At 40.9% G+C, this 24219-nt stretch overlaps 1 protein-coding gene across 2 annotated transcripts in view; it reads left to right on the top strand.

Annotated features, from left to right (window-relative positions):
• Positions 1–24219, top strand: part of USH2A (usherin) — a 367630-nt gene that overhangs the window by 324977 nt on the left and 18434 nt on the right. For both annotated transcript variants that reach the window (XM_057365137.1, XM_057365136.1), the window contains 3 exons: positions 14926–15153; positions 15964–17480; positions 18461–18779. In XM_057365137.1, the coding sequence (XP_057221120.1) occupies positions 14926–15153; positions 15964–17480; positions 18461–18779 (2064 nt within the window). The remainder of the gene's footprint in view (positions 1–14925; positions 15154–15963; positions 17481–18460; positions 18780–24219) is intronic.

Genomic DNA, 24219 nt, shown 5'->3' with positions numbered 1-24219 from the left:
ACAGATGTCCCTTCTACAGCATCTGCCAGGCCAGACGATTTGGAAAGGATATACTGGTTGGACTGCTTTATGAGCAGCAAGGAAAACTATGAGCGTGGAAAGAAGGTTTCTAAGCCATGAAGCAGAGGGCTTGCTGCAACAGCCCCAACTAAAGTTGCTGGCAGATTCAGAGAAATGTTTCTCACCTTRTTAGCAGGTGCCATGTTACATCTTYTAGGGTACCAAATATCATCTGTTACACCTCTGGCACCTTTAGGCTGTTTTACTCCTGCAACCCAAACTGTGGAAACTGTTTCTTCCTCCCTTCTTTTCCCTTCACAAGCCTTTCTTCCTAAGAGCACAGTTACAGACCATGGTGATATAGGAAGAAGGAGTTTCCATCCTAGTAGAAGAGTGTGTTTTTCAGATTTTTATTAGGACCTTGTTTATGTTTCCATATATTCTGAGGGTCCTGCAGTCCTTACAGCAGGCAGGACTCTGCTTTGGTCAGGTAAAGGCTTTGTGTTACTGGAGGTTGTGGAGCTACACAGGGAAAGATTTGGGAGGCGCCCACTCGTGTTCATTTAAGGCACCCTGTGGCTGGTGCAAGAGCAGCAGCTGGACCTGCAGCACAACAACCCCAAACTCTTTGACTTTGCAGCTGAGGCTGTCTATTCAAACTAATCTATGGCTGTTCCTCCTTCCTCCTCCATGTGGCACGTTTGTCTTGTGCACAGTTCTGTGCCCACAGCACCCTAAGATGGAGATGATGTGACTGCTTGGGTGTCTCAGAGGGACCCCTGGAGTGTGTTGGCTGTGTGCCAAAAGGACACTGAGGAATTGTATATTCACCACAGAAAGATGTRCAGAGGTCCCAGGATCTAGTTAACCTGCTGGGGCATGTCACAAATCATTACTTGTTTTGGTCCTGAATTTTGCTYCAAGTATTTTTCTAAGACCATTTCCTGCAGGTTTGAATGCAGCAATTATATTTTTTACCATCCAGAGCAGAGCTCCTAGCRTGTGACAAATATACCATTCAGTGTGGAGATGCTACTCTAGTGGCTGCAAAAAAGGCACCAGGTTTACCATTGTCCCACAAGATCAGAATTGCAAATGCACCTTTAATATTGCAAAAGAGTGAGGGAAGTGGACTTCTTGCAGTGATAAATTTTCTGTATTTTTGCTATAAAGAAAACTTTACCCTGCACAAACAAAATGAATGAAACTTTGCAGCACTCTTATATTTCAACAGGCTTTAAAAAAGAATTAGTGAGAAGTCAGAAGACATCTTCTCCCAGATGAAGTATTATTCTTGTCATTATGGTATAATAAAATTATTTTTTATTGTTTTCTCTTCAGGGGTTCAAGACAGATGATAATTTAGATTTTCTCTAATACTAGTCTATGCTAGAAATACTAGACACATGATGTACCAATAGATCATGAGATTTATACTACAGTTGTAGCTTAAGACAGTAACATATTTAAGTGCTGTGCCTAATGTCACTGGAAAGTCCAGGCCTAAAAAAACTGAATAGAGACTCTGAGAGCAAATGGGAAAGAAAACATCACCTTTTCCACCAGGTAACACAACAGTTTGAGCTCTAGCTGCCCTGATGTCAAATACTGTCAAGTCCTGCTTCTTAGGACAAACAGTTGAGACCATGCAACTTTTAAAATAGGACAATTCTGAGACAAAAATTTGCAACAACTCTTTATTAGATTGCAGTTTTTCTAGTCCCACGTAGAAGCATCACTACACCTTGAATTGCTTTGTTAACGAATCCCTGTTTGTTATTTGATTTGAGGGAATTAATGGAAATTTTAAACCACACTTGAGTAACATCATCTCCAACATGCTGGCCTGTGTATGGAAACCAGAAGGACGTTTGCTTCAATATTAACTAAATCGATATTTACTTCAGATTAGCTGAAGCAGATCCCTGTTCTGGTTGGGTGTCCTCTACATTCACCATTTAGCTTTGTTCTTCTGCTTATAAAGACCCTGATCCAGGATCCTTGAAAAGGCAAATGAAAGCTTGMGTGGATTTTGAAGTGTTTTGAAACCGCTGCAGTTTAACTTCAGAAGCTATGAATGGTTTTCTGTTTCACTTTAGGAAAAAAAAAAAGAGCAGACCTGTATGGTCTGTTACTGTGTGCTGATTGAAAATATTGACACTTACTTTATTTCTCTCTGAGTCTTTTATGAATTTAAGAAAAAAAAAAAAAAACACAGCTGTGAATTCTATGAACTTACTTTGGATGGCAAATGCMGGTCAGTCTGTCTAATCTGTCTTGAAAGAGAGTGAGGCATCTCTGACAGGCCCTTCAGAGCAGAGGTTCAGCATCAACAACAGACTTTCCCTTTGCAGAGACCTCCTTCTCTCKGAGCAAAATAGGCAGTAACTGAGGACAGTAGCTCCACAAGGTTTGRGTCAGAATGTAGGAGAACATTGTGACTCTTTCCCATAGTGCCTATCCTCATATTTGAGCACTTAAATACATGTGCAACTCTKTCCCAAAGTGACTAAATTGTAGTAATTTCTCTTTGGATTGCTCATTTATAACATGCATACCTGCAGCTAATCAATAGATGAGACAGTGAAACGAGTGGATTTACAACTTAATATGCTGGAGTCAATAATGGGCTGCAAAGGCATTTTCAATTCAGAAATCAGCACAATATGTTCTTTACTAAGCTTATGTGATCTATTTAAATTCCCCAAGTAACTTAAATATCCAAGGAAAATACAGAATCCAAACTAAGCTTGTTATGCTTCAGTTTTCAAGTAATGTTTCTGTATTTACATATTTCATCTCTTCCCTGACTACCTCATCTTGCAAAGAAAGCCACAAGCAGCTCAGGGTTTTTTTTGTCAGGAGCTTTGCACTGAGAAGCCCAACCCACACTAGGAGAGACTAATGAATGTGTGACCATATGAAAGGACATGATTAAAGACTCTGTTTTATTTATGCATTAATGTTTCAAAGTGAAGTTTTTCTAGCTGCTTTCCTTGTTGCCACTGCAGCAGACAGAGCTGTCTTTTCTGTGCTTTTCTGTGTATGTATATGAATTTAATGTTCACCTGACAGCATAGAAAATGGGAATGGGCAGTCTGCAGACACAGCTTCATATGCTGTGTCAAGGTGAGTTTCCTCCCAACAGTGAGCCCTATAAGCTTCAAGTAGAGGGAATTGAAGCCATGTGATCATGGGAGGGTCTGGATGTTCATCCATCCATGATCATGTGAGTTTTACTTGGTTTCAAGACTTTAAACCCGAAGGCAGATTCTTTCCCAGTTACTCTACCTAACTTTATTACCACCCTTTTTTCTTGTTTTCTTTTCAAGCCTTTCCTCAGCGTGAAGTTGATTCCAAGCCTTCATATGACCAAACATCGCTGCTAAGGGACACAGCAATATATAACTTGTTCTTCTTTGGACCTTGTTATTTTCAGCAGCAAGGCAATCCATACCAGCTGCAATGGGAAACAAGATTTGTGGGGKTTTTTTACCATCAAGTGACTTGGGGACTTTTCAGCTACTCATTGAGACTCTCCAGTAGCTCATACAACCTGCAGGGGCAGGTAGCAGTCCCCTACTCCAAAACTGGGGAAACATCCCTTGAGTTCTGGAAGRAAGGTGTCAGATGTCTGCTTAACCTGTCAATGTTTTGATGGGAAGCTGTGCTTTGCTGAGGAACATGTCCCTGAAGAGTACACCTAAATGTGTGTCTGATCAATATCCCCTGCTAATATTCAGAAAATAGGCTGAACTTCCCTCCAGGCACACAAAAGAGAGCAGGCATCCCTCCCTGCATAAGCAGCGCGTGTTTGTGGCCTTCTGCTGATGGCGACTGCTCTGTACAAAAAGGTGCAGAGCAAATCTCTTTTTCCTGGTTTGTACTGGCCTAATTGAACTGCWCTTTTCCCTGATGGTCACCTGCATACTTTCCTTTACTCTCATCCAGTCTCTGCTTGGCAGCAGGTATCTTCATGTAGGAAGTGTAAAGCAGTGAGGGAAGGAATGGAAAACCTGGTGAAGAAAAGCCTTTTGAGAGACAGGGGTTAGTATTTTCTGGCCCATCATTTTTTTTWAAATACTCAGTTCATTTTAAAGGTGACATTTTAAGTTCAGTCACATACTCAGACACAACTCTGGCCTTTATAATGTAGCTCCAACTAAATTGTTTATGCTTACCTTTTAATGTCTCTCAGAAGTGATTACATACAGAGCAGACAAAGTTTGAATGAAAAGCTAGGACTGTTCAGTACAGGGCAGAGAAAAGGGAATAAAAAAATAGGAAGTAAGAACCTTTTAGTCTCCTTTAAAATGCTGCTTTTATTTTCCATTGTGTTGGCAGAAAGMAGGGATTTAAAGCTGTGAATTGCCTGGAGGCTGTGCTATCTTCCTCTACTTAGCAGCAGTTAGAACTGCTCTTTTTTTGCATGTGTTGGGTGAGAGAGACAAGGACTCAGAATGATTGAGAAAAGGGAATAAAGCTTGCATTTAGCAATAATATGACAGTCTATTTTACCTGTGTAAAATGGGGTCTAAACAAATCAGTTTCCTGAAGCTGCACACAGGAACACAGGGGGATATCCTGAGACTTAATTAATTAATGATGTGAGATCCTATGATGAAAAGCCATATATAACTGCGAAGTCTTTATTTTATGGAGCACAACTGACATTCAGTGGCATTTGCAAGGAAACTGATGTGGGAGTTCACCTACAATCTCTCTTAAGATTCAGATTGTCCTTGTACAAGTCCCCTTAAAGATTTTCTTCAAACTCTTTTTTTCTCTTTATATTTCTCATTCTCAGGTATGGCTGCTGAGCTGTGCAAAGGCGAAAATTGAAAATAATCGCTGTTATAGGGGAAAACCAAGGAGTCTTTCTGTCTTCCTTTCACCAAAACTACAGCCAAACTCTCTTTTTTCAAATTTTCAGAAAATAGAAACTTTAAGATGCTGCACCCATGCCATTTTAAGACCAGATGAAAAAAGTTTCACAGTATTCAGAGCTACTTTTCCTCATATTATCATACACAATGTATTTGGAAAGAGGTGCAGAAGGTGTCTTATGTCACAGATATTTGAAGTCACAAATGTAGCAGAAGGGCAACGTGAATTCTTGGAAAAGAAAACTTTAAATGAAACCAAAAGCCAAAATATTTGATCATGACAAAAACACATTCTTTCTGCAACAGAGTAAAACTGAGTGACATAAGATATCTCAAATTGAGAAGTTCATGAACATAAATTATCAGTTTTTATGGAAAACAAAATTGAGAAGTTCATGGACATAAATTATCAATTTTTATGGAAAACAAACATTTGTGGTTTCATTACATTGGTTTATAAAGCTCCTGCCACCCTGGACATTAGTAGGGAAAAAGAAAAAGAGAAAAAATATTTGAGACTAAGAAGACTGATGTGGCAGTCCAGATTCTGTTTGTTCTGATTCTGGCCATCAGCCAAAATATCAAATGGRAAATACAGTTTATGGCATTAGGAAAAAATATAACATTAACCCCCTAATGCTCCATATTAAGGATGTACCCCCTACCATTTGCAGGTTTGAGCCCTTAGGCTCTAGCTGCTGTTTGACAGCAGCAGTGTTTTTTCTTTCTCTTGCCTTGTCTGCCGACAATATGGAATAAATCCATGAGAGAAACCCCACTCCTAAATGTTAACAAATAGTGGATGGAAAGTCTTTGCTCATCAGGAGCACTACATGTGGTACTTAYGTTAAACATATTTGTGGAGTTCAGCTGTAGCCTATCATATTTTGAAGAGAAACTTAATCTGATTGTTATACCAAACATGATTATCAAAAGCAAGAAGTAACGTTTGGGATAAGTAGTGATGTCAGCTTTGAACTGACTAAAACCAAAGTTTATGGGAAACTGTCCCATCAGCTATCTACTTCATAAAAAGAGCTGCTTCTTTCCTTCTGCCTCACTTTCTCACTGTGGGGAATAATAAACATGGTTTAAAGTGTAAAAATATGGGGGGGAAAATAAGGTGAAAAACTATGCTTTATTATACAGTAGGTCTTGTGAGTGTTGTTAGAGATAAAATATTAATGTTAGGAAAACATGTTGACATCGTCCTCTAGATGGTGTCTATAGTGGAATGTCATGTCATTGATATTTTGGTTTATTTGATTTATTTAGTCATGCAGAAAAAAAGGTCTTTTTTGGGTTTCAATATTCCTTAGTAGGAATTAGACAAATACAGATGGAAATACATTTTTGAGAAGGTGCCATTCAGTGATGTTTGATGAATTTAAAAAAAAATAATGAAAGAAATGAGAAANCAGTGCCAGAGGGCAGGGCCAGATGGGATATTGGGCAGGAATTGTTCCCTGGGAGGGTGGGCAGGCCCTGGCACAGGGTGCCCAGAGAAGCTGTGGCTGCCCCTGGATCCCTTTGAGTGCCCAAGGCCAGGCTGGACATTKGGGCTGGGAGCAGCCTGGGACAGTGGGAGGTGTCCCTSCCATGGCAGGGGTGGGATGAGATGATCCTTAAGATCCCTTCCAACCCAACTCATTCTGTGATTTTTTTGTTACCTAAACCCAGAGATTCCTCTGCAGGATTCCTGTCCAGGTACCCAGGAATTCCTTAGGAGGAACAACTTGGCAAAGTGTGARCAGCTGAAAACACAAGCTGATAAATGCAGCACAAGGCACAGGTTATTTGCATATCTCACTGATTCCAAATTAGCCCCCTTCACTCATGAAGGAACAACTTAACACAGTCATCTTTATTTATGGCACCGTGACAGCTCCTGCTCTGCTCGTGGGCCAGAGTGAAAAATGTGAACAAACGAAGAACCACGGTGGAGAATCCCATGGGAACTGTGGCTGTGCCATTAAATACCCCAGCAGTGTGGCCTTGCATGGAAAGCTGTGTCAATCACCCCTTATCAAAAAGGCTTTTTGCAGATTTAGGAGGTGCTTAGAAACGCCKGGGAAAGCCATGGGGATGTGGAAAACCTTTGGAGCATGTTGAGAGATAGAGAGGTTTGAAATTGTCCAAATCACGGTCTGGGGTTGAGGAACYATGATATAATTATCAAAATTAAGAGTGCCACAGAGCACCTGCTTAGTCTCAGTATGAGAAGAAGGAATATTCCAAATAAATGAGATATTTTCATGGAGCATGACAGCAAAGTGTGGCACCCAGGAGCTTTCGGTGGCACAGGGGGATGTTGACACAAACAGTGATGAGAAGGCAAAGCAGAGCTACAGAAACAATTACAAACCAGAAATCCTGAGGCCCCAAACTCTCAGCAATTCCCAAAGGAAAATAACATGTACCACAAGACCACAGGGACCTGGATGTCCTGCAGGAAAACTATTCCAATGGAGAGGATTTCAGGCAAAGGCTGGAATGAGTCTGTTTTCAGCCGGACTTGAATGAAAATTGGGATTTTTTTGTCACATGAATAGGTCTGTGATTCCAATTTTTGTTTCATCCTGTTTGTGATAGAAAAACAGAATGTTAATTTTCTCTAAAAGAATAGGTCCTAAACTTGGTGAGCTCCTTCATTTCAGCATTTTTATCCAACTCATATTTAAAATGAAACTATGAAACAAAATGCTTTGTGCCAAGATCTTTCTGTGTTCACCTGATTACTYGTGGAATTGCAGTTTGGTTGTGGGATGTCTCTGTTCTTCTGTGCAGAATGAAATATTTTCTATGAAAAACTGGAGTGACTTCGGAAGTATTGTTTTATTTTATCTTTTAAGTTGACGGACATTTTCAAGGCCAGAATTTTTATTCAGGAAAAAAAGGAGTTTTTTCAGAATTTCAGTTTTCTTTCAGGAAAATATTTTGTTGGCTTATTCTGTGGCTTTCCTTTGAGTTAAATGTCACATTTCAAGCTGACTGCAAGGAAGCTTTCCCCTAACAAAGCTCTGTTCTTGTGAGAGTGAAAGCAKACCCTGGGGACAGTCTCTTGATGACATTAAAAAGGTCAAAAATGAGGAGAGGGGGGAATAAATAACATTCAGTGGGAATCAGCCAAATCCTGGGGTGCAATTGTGGAGAAAGTAATTAAGCAGTGCCATTGTTAAGGCACGACAATAGAAAATGGGAAATGAGCAGGGCTTGCAGCGACAAAGGAAGATTTCTGCAGTCACCTTTACAACAGAACACGAGGTTTTAGTGAAAGTAACACAATGAGGCTCTCAGGAGCTCGAGAGCACCTGGCTGGGGTTTGTCTCACCAAACAGGAGCCTTCCCATCAGAGATCTGCCCAAGATAAGGACATGCTGTGCTGACATCTCATGGACAGRAACAGATCTACTTATCCAGAATAATGACGTGTTTATCACGACTGAGCTAAGAATGAAGCTGGAACTTTGCTCTATTTCAAGAAAGGCTGATAACTGGATTTTTCTTTTCATGGAGAGGGCGTAGTCGAAAGATCATCTTGTGATGTGTTGAGTTGAAAGGCAAAACATCTTTCTCGCAGTTCTGAATTTGTACCAAAAACGTTTCAAGTGCCAGCAAGTACAAGCACACACAGCATCTCCCAGTCCTCTCAGGACACAGGTGTCTGATGATTTGGGGATCCAAAAATGAGAGGAGACGAGAGGCGAGGAGAGGAGAGGAGAGGAGAGGAGATCTCACTGAAACAGCAATGTTGACTTTGCCCAAAGAGGTTTCTTTAAGGTTTTACCATCAAAAGTGCAACATCATTGGTGTTTTAAAAGTGTACTGCTACCCAAAGGCCAACTTGATTTTATTTGATTTCATTTCAATGTGCAATGCATCTTAGTTTTCTTTGTGTTGCTTTGCTTTCAAGTCAAAGCTGGGGATTCAGATGCCTGGTGAGACTGCAGCAGGTCCCAGGTGTGCCAGGAAAGAAAACTGTCTACTGTGGAAATAGGCAGCAACTCCACGAGACAGATTCAGCTACATGCAATTCACAGTTCCTTAAGTGCCCTGCCAGGAAGGAGGAAAATTAATTGCAATGTAATATTTCTGTATCAGRTATTAGTTGTTGTTGCTTGCAGAATACTTTTCATTTAGATTACTGCTGCTTTTAAAGGTTTCTTCCCAATACAGTCCACAAGCCCATGTAGAACAGTTAGCACAGGAAATTATTCAGTTATGTGGTAAGTGAAACAGGGTGTGCAAGTTAGGATTTTTATTAAAAATGCTTCTATCATGATGCTGTTAGGAAAGGATGAGAACATGGGGTCACAGAGGGGAGAAAAGTTTTGTTCTCTGGTGTTGATGGCAAAAGTRCTATTTGTTTTAAAAATTAATTGCAAGAACATTCTTAAAGTTGAAAAAAAAAGAAGGCATTATTTTTTCCAGGAGTGTCACGGAAAGAATATTTTATTWTCATGTAATCAACATTTATGTTTTAATAAGAAACCATTTTATGGGCTTTACTTTGTGAGGTAAATTTATTCTAATACATTTTTAAGCTACCATTTCCTACATTTATTTCTAGAAAAGCAGGCTCARATACAATGAATTTCTATGTCATTTCCTAGCCACTATAGAACAAAAGAACTGCATCAATCCATCTCAGGGCTGGGAAAGGAAGAGTGTCCTTTCATCTCAACAAAATGCAGTTTGGATGAACGTTCCCTGGGCAAAAATGTTAAAACACTATTTCAGGTTTAATAAGGAAATATCTGGGTTTACAAACTTTAAAAAATTGCTTAAATATTTATCTAGTTTTATTTTATAATTTCTTTGGGCTTTTTTTGCCATAAAAACTATCACCTGTATGTGTGGTACATTTTGCTGCTATTGAAAGCCTGTTGGGTCATATCAAACAATCAAATAATTGTTTAAAATTAAAAATATGTGTTGAAAGGCAATTTTAAAATTCTAAAGTGAAATGCAAAGTTCTCAAAMTATAACATTTTAAGAGTGAAATTTACCTTAAAAATTTAATGAAAAATCTAAAATTTATATATATTTATAAATTGGAAGGAAAATAAATAGTGCAACATCAATTTCTTGTAAAAATGGAAATTCTGGTTACCTGTAGGCAAGATAATTTCTGGTTAAATGAATAACATGTTGGTTTCTGTTTGACTAACCTTTGAGATGTTTCAGTACTACCATGGGAATAATTTATATTCCAGTCCGCACTGCTACAGGAATAGACTCATAGATTACTTGTGTATCCATAAGTTATATCCTTGTGAATCTGAGCATAAGGCTTTAGGAACAGAGTAGATTTTTTAAAAGGAAAAGACACAGTGTGCATGATATAAGCCCAAGAAGGAAGGCAGCCCAGAGGACAAGTTAGCTTTTGCATGTGAATATGAGCTCAGTGCAACGCTCAGAGTGAAGGCAGGGGCAGAAAATAATCTGGGAAATGAGTGAGCATCAGAGGCAAGGTAGAAGTGCTGCCAGTGCTTTGCAGAAAATGGCAAAGAGTCTGAATCCGGCATGGAACCAGATAAGAGGATAATGACAAAGGTGAGGATAAACTGAGTGTCTTTATAAACCCCCAAGCATTCTCTCTCGTTTCTGTCATGCGTGGAGGAATCTGATTCCTTTATGGAGAATTTGAAAATTTTTATCAGAGTAGGGTTGGATTGATGTTCTGGCTGTCAGGTGACCGTAGCTTTCTCCTCCCTTGTCCAGGAAGRGCTCCTCACCTCTGCCTCTAGGCAAGGGGATGTTCTACTGAGCTGCATTCCCATCATTTATGTTCATGGGTTGTGAAAGAGCTGGTTTGGGTCCCTGTGCCACTACTACAATTAGCAGTGTGGTGGTTTCTGACRCCACAGGGTTTAGTTAGAGGCTCACAGAAAGAATGAGCTTTCTTTTTATRCAGCTGTAAAAGATACCTGCCAAGTAGAGATTATGGTACAAAGAGAAGATAGGGGGAGAGGAGAAACCAGAGCCTAACCTKAACACGACTGGTGATGACTTGCTGAGCTTTGATGATTACCCCTGGAGAAGGGACAGATACTCAGRCTGCCTGTTGGGCAGCTCTTCAGTGCTTCAGAGATCTTCTGATGTGTCTGTCACGTTTTGAACTCATGCCCTGAGACCGAGGCAACTGGGTAAGCTGGCCTGCCTTGAAAGAAGAAGGAAAGCCCAGAGTGACACCTCTGGAAAGTGCTGCTTCATCAGATCGATAGATTCAAAGATGACTAGGTTGTGTAGTTGTGTGCAGTTTAAACATTTGTGCAGGGAGTCCACCCGTGCAGAGTATTATTGACAGCTACAGATCAATGCTAATTTTTGATCATTTTCAACCTACAAAGACCTCTTGACCCTGTTGCCACCTTAGGGGCMCTTCAAGTAGTCAAAAGCAATCACAGTAGGCAGTGTAAAATCATCAGACCCCTGAAGGCTGTGCAGCCCTGCCCGTGGCTGGGAGGAGGACCGAGAGGTAGCGAGGAAGGCAGGCACCTTGCATTATGGATAACACTGCCTTTGAATGGCATGAAAGACTATGCTAATTTGTTTCCAGACTTTAAGTGACTTCTGTGTTCATGAATTAAAAAATAAACAAACAAAAAAGGCAATCTGAAGTAAATCTTGACKGATACATTATTCATGATTCATGTTCTCTCATTTCATGTTTTGAAAAATGTGTTAAAACAGGGTTTTATTTTAAATGACTTTTATCCTAATTTACAGTTAGAAAAGTGGAATTAGTCGAGGAGTGTRTTTGTTGCTGTTAACAGCTTGTGCTGCCACTGGCAGTGTGTGAAGCTTTTTACACAGCAAAGCCAAAGGTGGGGTCCTGCCTGGGGCAGTGGTGGTGCTTGCAGAGCTGCACCAGGAGAGGAGACCAGGCTGAAAAACAAGGGTTGTGTCAAAGGCTGGGCTCTGGGCTGCAGGGTGGGATCACATCACAGGGGCTCATCACAACCTCCCTCCTTTCTCARGTATCCTTTCCTGTAGTGTTCATATGGCAAGAATGAAAGGGCTATAGAGRAGGAATGTGGAACTGTACATACTTAAATGTTTGCTGGAATATTCTTAATTTAATGACTGATGGATGGAATGGGAACGCTTCACAGTTGGAGACACAGAAAGGAGGGCAGGGGCTCGTAGGCCATTGTATTTCATTGGGCAGTCAGTCTACGAACATCTTAATGTTCACATTAAAATTTTATTTTGTTAGTTTTCTTTTAATGGTGAATGAAATCTGGACTGTTAGCATGTGTAAACATGGGATATATGAGCTTATGGCTTTGCAGAGGAAGACTGGGAGAATGTTCCAGACATTATTTTGTTCCTGTGCCTGTTTAAGGCTTTGTCGTTGCCCACCAAAGCCAAAGTTACAGTGCTATCCTTTGCAAGGTGTATTTTGCAATTTATATGTGACCATTCCAGCAGGACAGTATTTCTAGGCTGAAAATGTCATGGGAGGACATAAAGTGATTCTTAAAATGAATCACTGAGTCTGCCATCCATCCTCTTTTCAGCATCAGCCTTTGAGCTGAGCAAATTCTCGGCTGGCAATGGCAGCAGTGCAGGGGGAGAAAGCATGGCTCTGTATTCTGGGAGTACATCCCCTGAGCTTACTTCAAAACCAAACAAAACAAAAATACATGTAAACCGTTTGCTCTTCAAGAAGTATCTGTAGGAGCCAGGGATAAAAGTCATCCCTGGAAGGAATGGTTGAGCAGTCTCCAGAGAACATGATGAACTGCAGGCAAGGAAATCCCTCCATCCTTGTTTCATTTCAAAGTGTAGTGAGGATTGTAAATAATTAAATCTTGGGGTTTAGTGGGAAAATGGTAGAGGGTGATGGAAAATATGCCGTGTTTCTGTTTAAAAAACAAAATCTAGTGTTTTGTGGCATTGCTGTCACAAAAACCTACCCGATGGTGCAGCTCATTAAAAAGCAGAGCCATTGCTTTTTGTCTGATGTTTTTAATAATGTGTTTGTACCTTCAGAGAGCCTCTGTGTAGCAGTTCAGGGGCAGTAATTTAATGCTGTGTGCTCCCTTCCTCCCATCCCCACCCCCGAACCACGGAATGTAAATTTTAGGCTTTTAAAAGTTCTGTTTTGAAAACCTAATAGATAACTGTCCTCATAAAAACTATCAATACAGACTACATCCAATTGTAAAGCTAATTTTAATCATGTTTTGTGCCAACATAATTTCTGATGCCAGATTTTTATGCTAAGCATGAGCCTCGATTTAAACGTGGTTCTTTAACCTGCAGTTCATAATTTTGCAGTCGGCTGTATAGGTTTTTTGGCTATGGCAGTTTAAACGCTTCCACTTTCAAGGATCTAAGCCATAAATGTTTATTAAAAGAATCTATAATGAAATCAGGTTTGTTATTTTTTTAATGGCTGCCTTGAGTATGTTGGATGACTGAACGCACGTTGTTAATCATTAAGTACTCATGTTACAAAAAGTGTTTGATAGTATTGCCATCTAGGGGCTGAACGAAATTCTCCATACCGAAATAAACTGTAATTGAACAGGTGCTGCTATTGACAATATACATATGTTTTTGCTTTATAGCCCACATGCTTTCCATGTTTCTTATGACAAAAGATATCTCTAAATGTCCCACAGCAGCCAGAGCTTTTTTATATATAATCTGTTCGAGGTGATTGCTATTTGCATTTCAGCTTATGCTTTTTTGGCAGTGATGGCTGGGAATTCCTAACAAAGAATTATACTTTTTTGCATTATTAATCTTGGTAGTGTTTGCCCTGTTTAACAGAAAAAAGGAATCATTTATCAGAAAAGTATGTTTATAATCTGTACTTGTGGCATCTTCAGATTTAATATTCATAATGGTCATTCAAATGCTGTGCTATATTTATCTAAAAGACTAACTCATTGTTGTGAGGAAATAACTATTTAAATATTTATGATCTAACTTTTAATATTTAAAAAAAGAAATTAATATTTCTTTAAAATTTGTTTCTGAGTCTGATAGCTTAACAAATGTTTAAATATTAAACAATTGGAAATGTTAGCATTTAACAACTTAATACGACTTACTGACACAGAGAAATTGACTTCAGCTCTTTCTACCACATGAAGGCAACTGAAACCCTRTGCTCCCCTTCTTGGGATCTTTGTAATTCATGCAAAAGTACAACTAAAAATGAGATGAAATATAGCATTGATCAGCTGAACTCCCTTTTTTCTTCACTCCTCTGATCAGACACATCTGCACAGTCTCCTACTGGAASATGTTATTCCTGTTCTTTGTTGGGCACTGTGCCTTTTGTGACTGTTCAAAATAATTCTATGGCTCTTTGGCCTTCCTGGCTAGATCAGAGTTTGTGCTGAGGCTCTCCTTGCCCGAGCAGGGTCAGGTGAGTGTCAGATGCTGTTTGGGGTGAGCTGGAATGCCAGTGGCCCCTCCTGGTGTCCATCAGCCTGCATCCCAACCCTGCACTTCTGCTGGGCTGTGCTCTGGTGTGGCTCCAGGTCAGCCCCTGTCCTTGCAGCCCTGGCTGAGCCCGGTGGCATTCGCAGACTTCATCCAGATTCCAGTACCCCAAGCAGCTAGAACAGGACAGCATCCCTATGAAATGTCAGATCCACACACAAGATGTGTAAGATTTCCTAGAGGCAGGCACCCCTCACTTACCACAGGTTTTTACATGCTTGAATCCAATTCAAGGAACCTTCATCCTCATTGAGCAGAGCTCAGACTGAGGATGTGCTGAACCAACGTAAGCTGCGTCCTAGCTGAGATTCAGACTGTGGAGCACTCCCAAGGAGTTAGCTCCAAAGACTTACCATAATGAAAGGTAATTTTTTTTAAAGGCTAAGAATTTCTGTTTGAGGCTCAGTCATGGAAAATCACAAAAAAAAAAAAAAAATCCTGATAACCAGATGGGGTATTCTGCAAAGCAGTCAGAAGTGACCCAGAGCTGAGGCCTCATTTTCCAAGTGACATAAACCACAGATGCTGATTACTTTTTTAACTAACTCAAACATCTGTATTCTTGCTTCAGGGAACAAAGCATCAGGCTCATTTATTTGGATTGAAACCTTTCACAACATATCATATTCATGTCGTAGCTGTAAACAATGCCGGGCAGGTTTCAAGCCCCTGGACATCTGTGCGCACTTTGGAAGCTTCACCCAGTGGTCTGAGCAACTTCACTGTGGAAAAGAAAGAAAATGGCAGGGCTCTGCTGCTGAAATGGTCAGAGCCCTCCCAGCCCAATGGCATGATTAAGGTAATCTTCATCTTGACACTTCATTTGATTAAAAAAGAGAGGGGAAATGCTGAACATCAAATCAAAACACTTTTTGCTGAAAAAGACTCAGTGGAATGCATTGTAGTTTACAATAAGATGGAAGTTCTGTTTAAGCACAAAGCACTCTGTGGGTGCTCAATGCTTGTCGCTATATTGAAATGAATATTAACATTCTTGTGCTGCTCTGTGACTGTAAATTTTCATTTACACTGAACCAAATTGTTCACTTAATGCATAGAAAGCTGCACACGAAAGCTCATAATCTTGCCCATTGTACATTGAACATCACTAAAATGTGTTTCTAGAAAAGCTGGTTTTGACAGAATGTTGTTCTGAAATTTGGGACTTGTTTTAGCTCAGTGGTTTCAATTCGGTGTAAACCTTTACCTGAAAGGTTTGCAACTAGAGGAGTTTATTTGGAGGGGTTTTTTATTACATGATTTTCTTTAGAGCTAGTCTGGGAGAAGTTTTTTTCTGGCTTGTGAGAGCTTCACAATGAAACCTGWTAACAATCAAATATAATGAAAAGAGTCACTAAGTGTTTATTACTGCATTCTACATGAAAAAATCATGAAAATGAGATCAAAACATTCCCTTTGTATCAATGATATGTTTGTGTGCTGATTGTTACTAGCAAGGAAGTAAGAATCGTTGCYTGATAGTTCTTACCCTATTGCCAAGATTAAGGGCCTCATCTACTGGTTATTGACAAAAATTGTTTTGTTTTCCTTTCATCCTGGCTTCTGTCCTTCCTTCCCTGCTGCCTGTCTTTCTCTTCTAATTCACCAGACCTACAATGTTTTCAGCGATGACAACCTGGAGTACAGCGGTTTGTCTCGCCAGTTCCTGTTCCGTCGCCTGGAGCCGTACACGCTGTACAGCCTGGTGCTGGAGGCGTGCAACRCAGCAGGCTGCACTCGCTCTCCAGCCCAGCCAGTGTGGACAGACGAAGCACCCCCAGTGTCCCAGATGGCACCTGTGATCCAGGCAGTGAACGCCACCAAYGTTGAACTGAGCTGGTTGCAGCCCATCAGTCCGAATGGAAAAATAATTCGCTATGAAGTTATTCACAGACGCGYGGAGGAGAATGTTGCAGGGCACGGAGCAGCTACAGAAGGCGAGAAGATTGTTTTCACAGAATATAACACTGAGAGTAATACATTCACATATAATGATAAAGGTTTACAGCCGTGGACAAGGTACGAATATAAAATACGCACCTGGAATGCAGCAGGCTATGCTGACAGCTCCTGGACAGTGGCAAAGACCAGCCAAACCGCCCCACAAAGCCTCGCTGTCCCCAGGCTGTCCGTGGTGTCAGCCAACCCCCACAAAGTGCTGATATCCTGGACACCCCCAGCCCAGCCCAACGGCATTCTGCAGTCCTACAGGCTGCTCAAGAACGATGTTCTCTATCCTTTCAGCTTCGACACCGCCACGCTCAGCTACGTGGATGAGGACCTGCTGCCCTACACGGTGTACAGCTACGCCGTGGTTGCCTGCACCATGGGAGGCTGCTCTGCCAGTGAGCCGGCTGCAATACGGACACTGGAAGCAGCTCCTGCCGTGGTGGACCCGCCATCCCTGCGGGCTGTCAGCGCCACTCAAATCAATGCGTCCTGGGCACCTCCCCCAATACAAAACGGAGATATCACCCRGTACATACTGAAATTAGGCAATGAGGAGTATCATGCCGGCAAAAGTTTGCAGATGCTGGTTTCTAACCTGCAGCCTTACACGCAGTATGAGTTTGCGTTGGTCGCCTGTACTGCTGGGGGCTGCACCTCCAGCRCGTGGCAGTCTGCGATGACCATGGAGGCTCCACCATTGAATATGGAAGCTCCCAGGCTGCTGGTCATGGGCTCRGAGTCGATTGAAATCACATGGAAACTCCCAGATAAGCCCAATGGTAAAATCACGAGCTACGACCTAAGGAGGGATGGTGTACTTGTTTACTCAGGGCTGGAAACTCGGTATCTTGATTTCACCCTGATGCCAGGCATGGAGTACAGCTACTCTGTCACAGCAAATAACAGCCAAGGCAGCGTGACCAGCCCCTCAGCTCAGATAAAAACCAACCCYTCCGCTCCATCTGGCATGTTGCCTCCTAGGCTGCAGGCATGGTCTTCCAGTGAGATTTTGGTGGCCTGGGATCCTCCCATCAAAGTGAATGGTGACATTAGAAACTACACAATCTCAATCCACAAGCCTGGTGAAACAGGAAAAAAAACTTTTGACTTTGATGAATCTCATGTTTCCTTTTTGAGGCGGTCATACATAGTGGCACAGCTACAGCCCTACAGCAGGTAAGTCTGGAAGAACTCATTTGTTGAATAAATATTGTGGGGCGGTGCAGTGGGCTGGCATACAGTTCAGCCATTTGCTTAAACATATAGTCAGGCCCATGGGGTTGTTTGCTAAAAAGCAAATAATAAAACAAGGATKATTTTGTGTTTTTAAATTTGTAGTAACACCAGCTTGGTGTCATCTTGATGAAGTGCATAGTGTCAACTTAGGCTGTAATTGACAGAAGGGGTAATTCAGCACTCTGCTATAAAACCTGCAACTGGTGTATCTTTCACATGGTATCTGCATTAAACAGGGCTTCAGATGACAAAATTTGGGATGGGGAGACCAAAGTTGTGTTAGCTGGCCCATTCATAGTGTAGCTGAGCTGAAATTAATGGACTCACACCCGGAGTGTGAACCCTCAAGCTGGAAACAACTGACCTGTGATTAAGTGAAAGCTAAACCTTGAGGATACCAGGCTCTGCTACAGAAGCACACTTGATACTGAAGTGATATCTTCCCCACTAATTCTTGATTATTTACCTGACCTTTCCTTATATATTTGTGTAGGCATAATTTGTGTGTGTTACATGGTTGATAAGTCTGTCTACTATTTACATATAACTAATCTAAATCCAAAGAGAGTAATAGAGTGGAGCTCCACAGTTCTCAATTGACATCCTAATCCTCTCTTACAATGAATCATCATTTTGATCTGTATCACCAAAACCAAAATTATTTTGATCACTTGTTTCCTGCAGATGTTAACTCTGCTCTGAAAAAAACCAAACCACACCCAAATAAAACCCCAGAAGACTGTGTTCTTCCTGTTTGCTACACAAGGCACAGTGCATCATCTGCGCGTTCATACAAATTGTGTTCCTGTTAAAAATTCCGAAGACCAGGCGAAATTAAGAAATCCGCCAAGTCTCGCACGTGGTTTATGTTTGTGTCTGCCGTGTTTTAATCACTTCACTCCCGCTGTGTGTTCCCACAGGTATGAAGTGCAGCTCCAAGCTTGCACGGAGCTGGGCTGTGCCTCCAGCGAGTGGTCATGGGCGCAGACGCTGGAGGCACCGCCGGCAGCGCAGCCGGCCCCTCTCATCGACGTGCAAACAGCCAGCAGCTTCCAGTCCACTGCTTCCATCCTCTGGGCCGGCCCCAAGCAGCCAAACGGGAAGATTTTGTACTATGAACTTTACAGGAGGCGAACAAACGAAGCYCACGTAATTTTAGACCTCTCACTTGTTTACAATGGTTCTTCAACCTCCTTCAAAGATGACAAGCTGCTGCCTTACACAGAGTACGAGTATCAGGTGGGAATTGAAGCTATTTAGCAGCTCTGATTATGATTTCAGTACACTTTGGGAACCTTACTTTGCACTTACAATGAACGTACACGTCTCAATTCTAATGTTAATAGCAAGGTGAAACTGAATGATTRTTGTTAATGTATTTTAAGGAGTTGAGAAGCTGAAAATTATTTTATATGAGCAATACATTCATTCAGCATTTGTTTTATTTGGCTTAGTAGTTGGTGCCTGTGCATCTTAAATATATCTGGAGRGTTTGTGTACCCTCCAGAGCCTCTGCAAGTCTCTGTTATGGGAAATTCTAGTTCTTAAAGGGTGGAGTTTTTTTCATTATTTCTTCTTTCTTTTTYCACCCTCCCCCAGTCTATTATGAATTAATTTTAAATTCATGATCTTAGGTGCAGTTTGCATCAAGAGGGACTGGGGTTGCTTTCTCTTTGAATTAATCATTAGAACGACAAGCACATTTTTTGGGTGGTTCAAAAGTGAATTTGCTACATTTACCATTTGTTGATGGTTGGTGTTACTTCTCATTTTGTTTAACATTTACCTGAAGCAGTGTGTTCCACCTCTTGAGCAAGGTGGAGTGATCTTTTTTTCACAGGCTCATTTGCTTTATAGCATCATGAGGTAATTCAGGTTGGAAGGGCTCTCAGGAGGCCATGCAGGTCAACTTTCTGCCCAAAGCAGGGTCAGTAGAGAGGTCAGATGAAGTTTTGCACGGCTTTATCCAATTGCATCTTGAAAACCTTTGGGGAGGAGACTGTAACTTCACAGTCGGCTTCACTGCCTAACTGTCCTCATTGCAAAACAGGGTTTTTTTGTTTCTTTCAGTCTGAACCTTTTTTCTTGAACTTACACCTGTTTTTTTTGTCCCCTTCCACCACATACCATGGTGAAGAAATTGGATCCACCCTCTGCAAGTTTGATGAGATCACACCGTATAGATCAGGTTCTTTGGTAGCTCTGCTCCACTACTGTTGCTTTCTCCTTTTTAGTATCCAGAAACCATGAAGAATTAAACCTAAAATCTTGCTTTATCACATTAGTTTATCCAGCTGCTGTGTGAACATGTGGCATAGACTCATCAAGTCATGCAGTTTGGAAGGGACRTCCAGAAAGCATCTGGCCTAACTCCCTGCTTGAAGCAGGTCCAGATAGAGCAGGCTCTCAGGGCTGTGTCCAGCTGAGTTTTGGATCAAGTTCTCCATCCTTGCATCTGCAAGGATGGAGATTGTACAGCTTGTGTCAGCAGAGCCATTGTTAGACCAGATTTCCTTGCTACTTTAGGCAGGATCTGTGGGGAACACAGATTCAAGTGCAGATGGGGCTGAGAAGGCAGCAAGCATTTGTAGAAGACCCAAACCAGWCTTATTAGTTAGGAATCTTTCTTAGATGAAGAAAAACTTTCCAGGCTGGAAGTTGTAGACATTGGCTGTGYGATGTTCTCAGCTGGACTAATTTTTAATTATCTCAGTCAGAAGCTGAGAAGTTGATACCACAGAGACTTTCTTCAGCCAACATTTTTAATGACCTATCAGTGACAGATAACCAAAAAAAAAAAAAAAATTTGGTTGGATTCCTGTGGTTTACTGTGCTGTATTCAAGACTTAGCTTTTTATCTTGCTTCTGCTCCATAACCAGCCTGAGTTTTTTTATTGGAACTCTAAATCATTTTTTGTTTTTTTCACCAGTGGCCATTTATTTCACCATGAGAGGTTTTTCAATGCATGTGTTTCTCTTCTGCTTAAGTCACTTGCAGCAGTCCTCTGGGATCTGTTCTGAGCTCCTCCATTGTTGACAATTTATATCTTGTCTGTGAGACAAGTTATTCATAAGTATAGGGCTTGGCTTTTGCTATTATGCTGATGAAACMCAGATTTATATTTCACTTAAACTGGATATTGATTCTCCTGTCTCTGCATTTGAGGCTTGTTTGCTGGACATAAAACTTTAAATGCAACTGAATTTCCTCCAGCAGAATGCAGATAAAATCAAAGTGCTGTGATGGGACTCTCTCCAGCAGTTTTGGAGATATTGAGATTTAGTTCAATGTTCTAATAGCTTCTTTGGACCTGAAATCAGGACTTTTGAATCTTGGTTTTCTGGAGTTTTTTTTCTTTGAGTTCTGTTGGTTTGTTTTGTTATTTTCTATTTGCTTGTTTTCCTGGAAACTTCAGCTGAATATTAGGTCTTATAAAACCAGGTGCAAAAGTTGCACTTCCAGAAATTATGAAGTGAGTTTAGAAGCTYGTGCTGACAAAAAGGAACTATGCCCCCTAAATGCTCAGGTCACTGTTCCTCAAGGAAGCACATTTCTGCTTTAAGGGCCAGCTCTGCATGAGTATGTTAGCACCTGCCAGGTTTCAGTGAGTTTTTAACTGGCATATGGTGCCCACTGTTCCATACTCCAAAACACGTAGATCTTTGAAATTCCCTCTGTTGGTCTAGTAGTACATTTAGATATTTCCATTTTCTAGAGCATCTTTTAAGTATTTGTTGGAATTCTGCCTGATATCATTGACTATTAAACATGTGCTATTGCATGATCTGCTGASAACCTCCCTGACTTAAACAAACATCATCACTCATGAGGTCTGATGAGTTTGCAAGTGCTTTGATTCCTGGAATATTCTGAAACAGAGTGTAGGCACTCATGTGGAGTCAAACCTGTGTTTCTCAGCTGAGGGAGAAGGGCTGAGGGCCCTTCTGAGCATCACTCGTGGCATTCGGTGCCAAGCTGAGCTGTCACAGTGAGGTGTGATTTCCATACTAATGCAATATCACTCCTCCACAATTGCACTTAGTTGTGTTCTTAAAACCACTTCTTTAGATTAATGGCTTGATATCTTTCTGGTTTAGGACACATCCTTATTTCTATGTGGCAGGCACGGTACATGTAAAAGACAGAAAATTACTATTGTCCCATTTCAGGAAGGTTTATGGCTCCCTGCAGACATTCATTCTCCAAGAGGACTATTTGGTGCACCAAACAAGGTCTGCAGTGCTGGAGCTGACTGTCTCTGACCATTGATGGAGGCACAGCATCCCTCCTATGTGTAGAGAGTGTTTCTCACCCTCCTGTCACTGCAGCCAAGTGAAGGGTCTAGGAAATACCCCTGAGACACAGCAGGGAAATAAGTGTTGGGTCCTCTCAAAGAGAAAACAAATCATATTCTGGCTTTGGAGAGATAAAGAGAAAACAAATGGGTGCGAAGTCATGAAGATTAAGGGCCAACTTCATGTAGAATATGTTAACTCTATTGGTCACTTTCTAATGCCAAGGAGGACACTTGGTTTACCAGCCTGTCTGTCATATTGTTGGCTGAGCTCCAGTTTATGCTCCTTAGTTACTGACAAACAGGTCAGTAACTTCTGCAGTTTAAAATGGGGTAAAACTGGTTTTCTGGCTGACCAGTGATGGATATTTGTAATATCCCTCATACCTGGCTCTTCTTATTGTTTTATTTCCCCTTTTCTTCCCATCTCTCTGACAGAAAGATGCACTGCAAAGCAGTGACAATGGGAGGAAAAAAAAAAAAAAAAGTAGTTCTTTCTTCCATTTCCTGYTTGTCATTTTGTTYGCAAGATTGGGTTTTTTTACAAGGYTCCTGATTCCARTTAAAGAGGGTTTCTCATCCTCTATCTGCATTAGACTACCAAGCTTGACCTCAGCTTCTGAAAAGTAAAGCAAACATAACTACATTGTTTCAYTAATGCAGTGATGATACCTGCCCTAAATATCCCTTTGCAGAAGGACATATTTCCTTTCCCCKAGTAGAAGGTACACAATAGGGAAAAGGGCCATTTGAAATCACGTAATTTTGCTCATTAAGCCCCACCTCAGGCAGTATGTTTCTCTTGTCAACACAGTCTTAAATTCAAGTGTGTTGACACAACAAAATGTTGATTTTTTTTCTCCATTAAATTAAATATGGATATTAGACTGGATTTGTTGGCATCCAGATTTTCCAGTGAGACTCTTACAGCACCACTCTTGCAAGACCCTTCTCAGTAAATTGAGATTTTGACATATTCAAAACCATGGCAAGCTATCCTTTAAAAAGACATTAGTAGGAGTACCAGGGGAAAATATACTCCAGGGCTGTAGATGGCTTGATATGATTTCCTTGATTGTATCTTTTTATTTATGAGGCATAATTTATGACTGCTGAAAAGCAAACTAAAATGAGTGATGACTAACTACAGCCAAAGTAATAAATCAGAAGCAAAGAAAGAAGTGGTGATTTTGATCGAATCTATTGAATTAGCTGTTGCCCTTAGCCATTACAGGTATTGGAAAGACCTTTTAATATCTGCTTATCTCTCTCATGGGAACTTGGTAACTATCTCATTATATACCCACAGGAAACAATTATTTAATTTTCTATCTTTTAGAGTTAAACCTTTTTACATCTCTCATTAATTACTTTTATATGGAATGAGGCTCCTTCAGAATTTGGTTATTTTTTTTAAGTCCCAAAGTTTTTGCCTCTTGTCTTTCCCTTCCCCGAAATGGGTTTAGTAGTTCTATTATTTGCATTTGAACAGGGGAGATGAATTGCAATGTTAAGAGGTTCTAATTATCACAGTGCTAGAAGTCTGGACCTGAAATCTATTCCATTATATGTTTATGACCTCCATAAGGAGGCTAACAATGTTGAAGAGGGAAAAGCATGGATCTGAGAAGGGGCAATCAGAAAGCACACATTTGATTACTACCTACTTGTACCCCTGTTCAGGAATGGATGTGATACTTTCCTTTGCCTTTGTGCTGTCCACCATATACTCCACCCATTTTTTAAAATTCCTGCTTTGTGCTCTGAGCTCTGCTGACATCACTTAAGTTATGTGATGAATGTTAGTTAAGAATTAGCCAGGCAGTATGGCAGTCAGTTCACAAAGAMTTGGGAAGGATGCTGCAAATGATGGTGAGAGGGAAGTCCTTTGGATTTCTGTAATTTCAACCAGCTAAGATTATGGTCTCTTCAATTTTCTTGAAGATTGCTGTTTGAAMATAACCAAAAATTGGGAGCTGTGTTTCTGAATTTACTAATGTCAGATCTTATATGACCCTAAAATATCTTGCTATCCTGGGAAAGAGTTACACTGTGAAAATTCTGCATTTATGTAAGTATAGGGTTAGAAATTGAAAAAACCTAAGACAAATCCAAAGCAGCCTCAGAGCAGAGCTGGGTCTTTGAGTTCTCCATGAAACAGCTTAGAAAGAGAGAAGCAGTACAAAGTGCTCTGCTACCATTTGTCTCTCCTGGCATGTGCCAAGCAGTGCCAGCRTTTAATCCTTTTTGGAAAGACAGCAGTCACAGATGTGTGAAGAMTTTGCTTGCCATCAGAGCAGAGATCCAAGCTGTAGCTGACTCCTGCACACAGAAGTAGAGTTACRTGTAAAAGGGCTGGCTTGGTCTGACCTTGTGGTTCCCTA

This window comes from Malurus melanocephalus, unplaced genomic scaffold (genome assembly GCF_030028575.1).
Source record: "Malurus melanocephalus ecotype Western Australia unplaced genomic scaffold, MMel_1.1 scaffold_48, whole genome shotgun sequence".
Classification (NCBI taxonomy): Eukaryota; Metazoa; Chordata; class Aves; order Passeriformes; family Maluridae; genus Malurus; species Malurus melanocephalus.
The sequence above is the reverse complement of the archived record's forward strand: the minus strand, read 5'-3'. Positions and strand labels throughout refer to the sequence as shown.